We start from the raw sequence: 10,579 nt of genomic DNA, 5'->3' as shown, positions 1-10,579 counted from the left end.
ATGGATCTCCTTGAAATGATGTCACCTGAAGCAATATGACGACAAAACTGAAAGGACTTTCAGAAAATTATTTCCATCCATGTTTCCACATACTGCAGAAACGGTGGAGTGCATGTATAGTCTGAAGATAAACACACCCACTGGAGGATAGTAACACTATATCCCAGGATTATTCAGCATAATTATCTGACCTCATAACCACAATTCATTAAGATTTTACAGTCACAACATAAAAATCAATAATATTCTTATAAAATGGTAACAAAAGCTAGCATCAAAGTTAAGTTCAGAAGTTGCACATACTGCTGCAATTCATTTTAAAGCGCTCTCTTAAAATTTACTCAGTTCCTAATGTGCTGATTAAGTAGTTATTTTAGATAAATAGACATAAATTCCTGTTTCTAACTTAAATGTAGACTACAGTGAATGAACATATACGTGTATGTTATGTTATTGGATAAAACACAACAATAATATAAAATAAGCTTTAAAAAGAACAGTTTTAAAATCACTACAGCACAAATTCCCCTATCTAGCAACAGTTTCTTTTTGGTTGTGATTTATACTGCTTCTCTCTAAGATGATGTATGAGGGTAAGTCAATAAGTAAGTTACAAATTAATACAGAACTTAAACAAATAAGAATATTGATTTGGAAAATGCTTTTATTTCTCGACATAATCTCCCTGTACACTGAGGCACTTGTCCCATCGTTTCACAAGCCCCTGAAAACCAGCAGCATAAAATTCTTTGGGCTGCTGTCAGAACCAAGCGTGTTCACACGGCAAGGCCTACCTCATAATGCACGACAGGTTAGGTTTTCACAAAGTCTGCGCACGATGAGTGCCACGCATGCTGACCCCACAACACAAAATGCAGAGAATGGGTCTAGCATTACAGCATCTCAATCGCTACCACGATGGACAGGATATGCTAGCCCGAACTGTCACAGGTGATGAGTGTTGGGTTCACCATTACCAGCCCAAGACAAAGCCTGTGTCAATTTAGTGGAAACATCCTTTGTCATCTGCCAAAGAAAAAGTTTAAGGTGACGCTCACAGTCTTCTGGGATCACGATGGCATACTGCTCACCGCATTCCAGCCTCAAGGACAAACCGTAAATGCCGACTCCTAGTGCAACATCCTCAGGAAACTTCGTAAAGTCGTTCAACAGAAGCATGTAACCTGTCATGCATTATGAGGTAGGCAACGCCGTGTGAACACGCCTGGTTCCGACAGCAGCCCAAAGAATTTTGTGCTCTTGGTTTTCAGGGGCTTGTGAAGTGCCTCAATGTACAGGGAGATTATGTTGAGAAATAAAAGCATTTTCCAAATCAGTAGTCTCATTTGTTTAAGTTCTATATCCATTTGTAACTCACTTATTGACTTGCCTATGTATATGAACTTGGACCAGTTCATTTACAACCCTATCATCTTCATAAACAACTTATGTATAAACATTTTATGTCAATAGTAAAGAATTAATTTTGTTATGTATAACTGCTTCAAGGAATCAGAACAAAGCAATTGAAAATTATAATAAAGTAATGATAATATAAAACTAATACCTATTTCCTTTATTAAAAGCATGCACAAATTATTTCTCCTTCAACAAGAGCAAACACTACTACTTAAATGGTGAACATCTATACAGGGTTTAGTCACAAAATCTCAAGTCTAAATTCAGGCCTGCATTGACAGCCACCCAGCATGACACATTCATGTCAAGGGTGCCATAAAGTACCCTGGCATTGAATGTTTAAAGTGACTTCACATTCAAAAGGGTAAGAGAATTACAGAGTGTCATATTTTATAGCATGTCTAATGCACTCTCATTTCTCACTGTGAAAAGATGATCATGATGATACATTTCCTTCTTATGCATAAATGAGGGCATAGAACAAACTTTTTGTCACTGAGGTGTAAGAAGTGTTAGCAGTATCAAATCCATAGTGAGTGGGAAGACATTGTATTCATGATAGTTCAGTATGAATCATTCTCGGACATTGCTATATGTCATATATTCTATAGTATAATCTTGCAGTCATGCAAATGCAATGGGCAAGACACTGTGTTGCACCAAAGAAATGTGGTAAGCATAACATGAAGACTGAGCTAATAAATACATAAAAGTTTAAACTAAAAACATTAGCTATATGAGAATTTAGGTCCTCATGATGGCAAAGAGATATGGATTATGACACTGCTGTCTGGTATGAGTTACCAATTTTTGAAGGAACATGCTGCGTTCACCTTCACAACCCTGATGAAGGAAGTTAGTTTCAGTTTTAAAAATATGTCAAACAGACAGTGATATTCTCTACAATGAACTATTTTCATGAATTCTAACATAAGTCATATATAAGTACCCTGGACATAATGTGCATGAATTAAGCATAGAATTATCTTAAGATTGATTATGCCTGTCATCACCAAAGGTTTTAGTGTTACAAAAAATTAAACAACTTCGGAAACATTCCATATGGACATCAGAGGTAGCCAAGCACTGGGCTAGAGGCAGTTAATACTGAGCTAACCTTAGTTACCTGTCTGTATGTCTAGAGACATATTAATACTAAAGAGCCTATAGCTAAAGCACATTAAATATACAAAATGTTAATTCTACACTGATAATATTGGAGATGCGCAGCTCTGGAGGAATCAGTTGTAGAAACATACCATAATTACACCTTAGTGTTTGGCAGTCAATGAATTGTACAACTCACTGATACTATCAATTCACATGTCCATGGTATCAAGAGACGTAAGAAAGGGTACCAGATTCTTGCCAACCTCACAGCAAAAGCCTCATATTACCTCAACTTTGCTGCTAGAAACTACATGTCTAAAATATGACTTTGCTTGTTTATGAGCAAAGTAATGAAAGGATGTAGCAGAGTAAATCACAATTATCCCATCTATATGCTAATATTGCATTACATTTGCACAAAAAAGCAACTGCACCCACTGTAAATAAAGAAGACAACTCTCTCCCTCTCAGTATTTGAAATTTCTCCACACTTTAATATGCATGTCATGTGTATTTTCCTTAACTGAAGTTGACATTTGCCAGGCTCTTTTAGCCTGAAATGACAATATGAAAAGAACTTAAAAGAAATCAAAGCTAAAAGCTGTAAGAACATAAAACAATACAAGGGGAGAGGAGAGATCATACAGTACATTAATGAGAAGGACAACATAGTGTATACATAATAAAATGGAGGAAAGCTCCTGCTCTTCTTATTGAAAATTTCACAAATTACACTGGGGCAAACCCAGTTTCACTATCATACATTGTACCATCTGCACTATACATTTTGACAGAGTACTTTTGAAAAATACTGTCCCAGAAATGAGTCATGTGAAATTCATCCAATCATTGGTTCAGCATAAAACCAGAATCAGATTCAAAGAGAGAGATTGAACTGACAAACAATTTCGGCCCTACTGATACCAAACAAGATTTCAAATCTACCTATTAGGAAAAAAAGTAACAATGACAAAGTTCGAATGTTTCGAATGTAATGTGGTGTTGTGTGTTAGTCTTTGCTTCAAGCTATACCACACCAAACTATATTTCTGAAAAACGTTTGACAATACACAAAAAACAGCAAAACAAATAAAAACAAGTAATAATTGTCATTAATACACTGACATTTATTGAATAAATTATCTTACATGAAATTATGAAGCTAAAGAGATGTAGATTTTATGGAAGAGTTGATAAGGTCATTCTGATATCTTGAACAAAGTAACAACAGCTGCTTGGAGAGAACATAAACATTCCAAGATTTCTGCAACCATCAGGGTAAAGTTAGTAAGTAAAATCACTAATTCAACAACAAACAAACCTCTGACAGTCTTTGAAGCATAGAGAACCATTTTAGAGACATACTGTAATAAAATTTTTGTTTTTGCAAATATATAATTTTTAGTAACAACATAACTGGATAATGTATTCCAATTTGGTCGGTTACAGATATGTATCACAGGAAATAAATTCCCTTTAGACCATTAAGGGTTACGCTATTACATAAATGGTACATGCAGATCTAAAAATTGTATGTAAGAGTCTGAGCATCAGCATGTTAAGAGGAAATTCTATAGACCTACATGAGATTCAGTGAAATGATGTGTCTAATTCAGATTATGCACTGAGACATGCCATTCTTCTACTCTGCACCACCACCATCCTCAAGCTGTCAATGAGCTGAGTCATCTGTTGACCCATTCTGGCCTCATTTTTCTATACATACATACATTACATTCCGTAGATCCAAAGTAAGTCAGAATGACTGTAGGATGTGGAACAAGTCATACAAATACAAAAGCCATAAATACAGTACAATTGAGACACAACAAAAAAAATACATCCATATATATCTATATAAGTCAATACTGTCAACTTATGCTATGTAGATAACCTTTTAAGAGGACAAGTCTTTCAAGACAGTAGGAATTCAGCAACAGAGTAGAATGACTGTATATTTCAGTGCTAATTTAAATTGTGCCTTTTCATTCATTAGACTTTTGAGACTAGATGGTAGATTGTTGGAAATTTGAAAGCCAGAATAATATGTGTTTTTCTGAAATAATATGTGCTTTTCTGAAAACAGGTCAGGTTAGCAACTGGTCTATGGAGATGGTGCTTGTTTCACGTGTTAACACTGTGTACATCCGAATTAGTGTGAAAACGTTCTTGGTTATTTATAATGAAGCTTAATAATGAAAATATATATTCACATGGAATAGGTAAGATCCGTAATCTTCTAAATAGCTCTCTACAAGAATTTTGAGGTTTTACACCCACCATTATTTTAACAATTTTCTTTTGTAATGTATCGTAATGTAGGTCTCATAATGGCTCTTGGCTTCCTGTTCCAGTCAACCTGTATTTTGTTACTCATCTGGTGAGTCCATCTCTATGCATTCTGTCAACACAGAAAATCCATTCTTTCCTAGCCCAAAATTTTCATCAGTGCAGCTTTGGTCTTCAGATGACATAAAATGTGAATGGTATCTCAGCAACTGTTACTCTAGCTCTGTCAATAAGCCTTAGGCCTTTAATGTCCAACTTCACTTCCACAAGGGAAATATTCTTATTATTATTCTCATGGCTTAAACACATTATATTGAAACCACAGCAGAATTATGGCTTATAATAAGGACTCCACTGTAGTAACAAAACCACAGGAACCATCAGCTTCTTAAAGTTGTAGAATGAGGGCTTTCTTCTGGCACATTCATCACAATGAGTGATTCTTAACTAACCACCACTGTTTTCCCACAACTTTTTGCACCAACTATACCTGCAAATTTACTTCTGAAGTTATTTACAACTAGCCACCCATTAAGGTCCTCATAACCCACCCTTTGTCCTACCCTTGTCTAGAACAAAGTTGACATTCCAAAATCTAATTGTGAGCAGCTTACCCCATCTAATTTCTAACAACTGAGATATTCACTACATTGTGCAGTATGAAGGGGGACCCAAAAAAAAAACTGGAATTTGTTTCTAAAAGGAGGGGCACTTGTAGTACAGGCTTCCACCACTAGGTGGTTATTTGCAGCAGCTTCCTGTATCAGTATGCTGGCTGGCGTCATCAGAGAAGTTGGTGTTAGTGTTTGGTGAATATTTTTCCAAGTGACTTTTTTATAATCTATTTATAATGGCTGATTCACACGAAAAATGTGCTGCCATGAAGTTTTATTTCCTTTTGGGGTAAACAGCAGCACAAACGGCTGTTATGGTACAAACAGCCTACAAGGAAGCCATCATGAGTAAAACACAAATTTGTGAATGGTTCTCCCATTTCAAACGTGGTGAAATGTAAACTGATAATCAACCTCAAAGTGGACATCCTTCAACCAACCGAACTGATGAAAACGTGACAAAAATTTGTCAAAATCATTACAGAAGATCGCCGGAATTATTTGGAAGTTCTGAAAATGTTGCGTAAGAGTTTAAGGAGAAAACGTCCCAATTTGTGGCAAACACATGACAATGTGCCTGCCCACATAGCGCTGAGTGTGCAGCAATTTTTGACCAAAAGTGGCATGACACCCTTGCCTCACCCGATCTTGCCCCATGCGACTTTTTTCTATTTCCTCAGATGGAAAGAGACCTCAAGGGAAAACGTTTTGCTGATGTTGTAGACATAAAGAAAAACCAATGGAAGCACTAAAAGGCATTACCACTGATGAATTTAAAAAAATGTTCTGAACAATGGGAAAAACGTTTGGACAAGTGCACTGAATCAAATGGAGAGTGTTTTGAAGGGGATTAACGTTTTGCTATGTAAAAATAAATAGAATTTTTTATAAACAAATTCCGTTTTTTTTGGACCCCCTCATATCTTCCCCTCTTTATTACAAAGGTTTCCTCTTCTTCTGACCTAAGTACGGGAATGATGTCAAAGAACACAACTACCTACTTTTTTGGTGTGAACTGCAAAACTTTGAAAAGCCACAGTTACGACAATGAAATGGTACAGCTTTGACTCGAATATGAACTAGAAATCATAAGTTCATATGAAGTTGGCAGCTCATCAAAATGTGAAATAGGAAGGCAGAATGGATTTACTTTTTCAACACTGCATACGACATTGAAGAACAAAGAGACAATACTGTATACACTAAACATAAGAAAACTAAAACTATTCCTTTCTTTCACGAGGATACAGTGGTGAAATCTGTCTCACTAACTCAGTTTGTGAACTTGTGATGAACATGAGATGAGAAGATGAGATCTGTCATAGCTGTGGGAACTACAGATGGTATGGATCCTATCCAGGTATCTTATAACCAGGGATACTTTCATTACCTTAGTTTACATACCATTACCATTGCATGCATTTTACAATTCAGCATGATTAACTTACAACCATCAATTATATATACTCAGATATTGCCAAAAACTTCGTGTAATCAAACTGTGGCATTTACAACAAGTGATGTAATGTATTGTGACGTGGACAGTGCAATGCTCAGTAAACACCCCCTTCCACAGTGATGTAACAGAATAGGAGCCGCTGCCGCTGCAACGGTAACAGGCCAGTAAACACCCCCTCCCCGTGGTGACGTAACAAGGGACACCTCTGTTAACACAGGGCAACAGGGAACGGTATAAATGGCCGGCAGAGCAGTGTGAGATTAGGAGTGACACAGTGTGGATCGTGAATTCGCCAAGAGTAGTGGAAATAATTGTAATACTGCCGATGGCAGTAATTGGGAGATTGTAAATTGTGTAAATGTAAGGGTGAGTGGAATACATTCACGTGATCCAAGAAGGCGTGAAGTTATTTGTTGTGTTACATACCAAACACATGACAGTACGTATATATCCATGTGATTTACACTGCTTCATGTGTTACATCTATTACTCAAGTTCAATACAAACCATAGCATTTGCTTTCAGATGCATGCACATGCAGCAAGTTATGGGCAGAACATGAGCAGGACATGTATGCAGTGAAATGTGAGTGAAATGCGAGTGATTCGTGCTTGTGGGCATGCAGAAGATAGTGGGCAGGATTTCAGCTAAAAGAGTATGGCTCCTAATTTGCAGTCAGATTTGAGCAAAAGATATATATATGTTTAATAAAATCTTTAACTTTTCAGTTCAGATAATGACACTGACCAGAATGGTGAATTATTCTTCATTATTCTTATATTCCCCTGATGATCAATCTAAAGAAGATGAAATACTGTCATACCTTCATTGTTATTCAAACCCTAGTACCATATTGTGTTACACATAATGGGAAGTTAGTGGAAACACTTGCAGTTACATATTTCAACAATTTCTGGATATTATGAATATCCATTACAATCAGCATTTTTAATATCAAGGTTCCACTGAATTTTACTGTGCTTCAACTCTAAGCCTTCTACTACAGATAACAATTTATGAAGCTCTCTTGCAATAAAAATAGTTCATGTTTCAAACATGAGACATATTTCAACGTACAACTGTACCAATGACTGTCATATCTAATAAAATATACAACTCCCTGTCAGAGATACTCTGCATTGGGAGCTGTTAATGGCATGTTTGAGTTATCACTTAAGATTGTCATATCTTCGAATATGGATCAAATTTAAGTTCCAAGATCCCAATGGACTTAGAAAAAGAAAATTGACATACTCATTTAACCTACTGACTACTGAGTCCTACCAGAAAATCACCTGGTAGAAAAATGAAGGCTGCTTGAGGGTTCATGCAGTTTCACCGAAAAACCCACAATACTTCTTCAAATCACCTTCAAATTACAGAAGGTGCAGGTCATGTGAAAGCACATTCTTTCCATTAAACCTAAGTGTCTCACTCCTGATGTCAGACACAGTCACGTGGAAGCGCATTCTTTATATTCAACATCAGTATCTCACTCCTGTTGCCAGCAGGCATAGGTCATGAGAGAGCCCATTCTTCTCATTAAACATCAGCATCTTACTCTCGATGCCATCTAGTGACAGAAATGCTATGCTAATTGATTAACGAGCTGACCTCTGACCGTGGTAGTTTTAATGCAAGTGTGCCAAATCAATCTAATCGTCATGTGGTGTGGGAAGAGTTAATGTTTCTCAATTAGTTTTCACCTTTTATGAACCCAACCAAATCCACTCATTATTAAAATCATCCTACACAAAGTTTCCCTGTGTTTAGTGTTCAACACCTTTACCCCATGGAGACTAGATGTAGTTACAAGCATAGGTTACTCGTTTACAATACATATATATACAGTTATAATGTAAACACCAAATCACTATTTTTTGTCCATGCTGACTGTCAGCAAGTTCTATGTCCATTTTGTGAATCATATTATAACAGTGATGTTAGAAAATTCTAACAGTGATAAAAAAATTAACTTCCAACATTAGAATGTAACATGACAATCTTCTTTGCCAACTGTTAGTCATGAAGCCATCTTTCAGTTCTAGAAGCAGGTTGCAACAAATTTTAAGACACTTTCAATAGGAATCTCTTAGGCAATTATTTCAGTATTAAAGGCAGCTTAGGTATATCATAGTTACAGTGCTAAACTGTCATGTAAAATTGTACTTGGCTGAACATTATATAAGCTGTATAACATATGTAATTAGGCATAATGTTTGACAGGACAACACACATACTGTATGAAATAAAAACTCATATCTTGTATGGTACTATTATCACTGTTGTGTAAAAAGTATATTCCTAAAAAAATATACGTCATTTCATTAGATGTATTAGCACACAAATGACAATCAAAAATTGTATTCATCTCTTTGTATAAGACTATATTGGACATTACCAGGTTTAGTATATTACTGAAAAAAAAAAAGGCACTTCCATTCTAAGGAAAGAAATCATTGAACACTTGGCATTACAACATATGGCATTAAACACTGAATAAGTTACATAATTACTTATAACCTGATGGAAGGTAATATCAGCATTTTGGAAGTGAATGAGATAATGGAGATTACTAGATGAAATCCAGCATAATTGTGCTAGGATAAATGCATACAGCTGGGTGAGATTTCATTCACCGCTTCATCTTGTCAAGAATAGGCAAAACCATATCAAAAGTTGGTCTTTTGCCAGAATCTTCATTCATACAAATTCGAATCAGCTTGGCAAGATGTGTTGAGATTCCAGGAGGGATGGTTATTCGCAAACCTTCCAGGGCAATCTGTAAATAATATAAACTAGCTTAATAATTAGTTTTGATACATATGAAAATAATTACTTAAAAACTAAGTAAACACAATAATTCAGGTACCTCTCATGTGTGAGAAGCTTTCACCTGGTGATGCCTAAGAAGCTGTCCATTTCCAAATTACTTCCTGTGAATTCAACACTAAATAGTTGCTCCAGTTACTACACGAGGGTGATCATCTTTCTTGAGTTCATTCAAAATACTCATATCAACATTGTAGCTCCGTTACATACACATTTCAATTTCCGCACTAAACTGACTGGTGATGCAATGTTCCCATGCCAGACACACAGTCTTCCCCACTGAGTAATAAAACAAGTTTTTCATCAAGGTCATCAAAATACATGGCTGATAATATTTCTTTGCCTGACATACATCAGAACAGTAATATAAAATGGAAATTCTTGTACAGTATCTTTGCCTTGTAATTTGCAGATAAGACTGGAAAACATTCTTGAAATACTATATTGTCGCGTATCGGGCGTATATCGCGACAAATAAATTCTCGATGTATTTGATATAGCGAATTTTATTTCACATCCGCTCTCACAATCACCCAAATTACAATCTGACGATTACTGCTATCTGCAGTATCACAATTAGTACACTGAAAAATGCCACAATACAACTGACTAGTTGCTGGCTAACTCGGCGGTAGCTCCAGGACTCGCTGACTGTCTCAGTACAACTGACTCGGCGACTGTTACAGTACAACTGTATTAGGCGGCTGCTACAGTAGAACTCGCTGGTAGTCACATTAGAACTCTCCTCATACCGGCACTGCAGCTCACTTATATAGCCGCAGAATTGCCTGTTACGTTCCACATCACAGTAGGAAGCAGTTCCGCGTCACCGCGTGATGTCACCGCGGAGGGGAGT

At 36.4% G+C, this 10,579-nt stretch overlaps 1 protein-coding gene across 2 annotated transcripts in view; it reads right to left on the bottom strand.

Moving 5' to 3' along the window:
* Window positions 1–3,363: 3,363 nt before the first annotated feature.
* Window positions 3,364–10,579, bottom strand: part of LOC111866320 (integrin-linked protein kinase) — a 23,824-nt gene continuing 16,608 nt past the window's right edge. For both annotated transcript variants that reach the window (XM_023855148.2, XM_023855149.2), the window contains one exon: window positions 3,364–9,673. In XM_023855148.2, coding sequence (XP_023710916.1) covers window positions 9,527–9,673 — 147 coding nt within the window. In that variant the 3' untranslated portion in view covers window positions 3,364–9,526. The remainder of the gene's footprint in view (window positions 9,674–10,579) is intronic.

The sequence above is a fragment of the Cryptotermes secundus genome, unplaced genomic scaffold (assembly GCF_002891405.2).
Source record: "Cryptotermes secundus unplaced genomic scaffold, Csec_1.0 scaffold40, whole genome shotgun sequence".
NCBI lineage: Eukaryota > Metazoa > Arthropoda > Insecta > Blattodea > Kalotermitidae > Cryptotermes > Cryptotermes secundus.
Note: the sequence above shows the minus strand (reverse complement) of the source record. Positions and strands in the feature narration are given on the sequence as shown.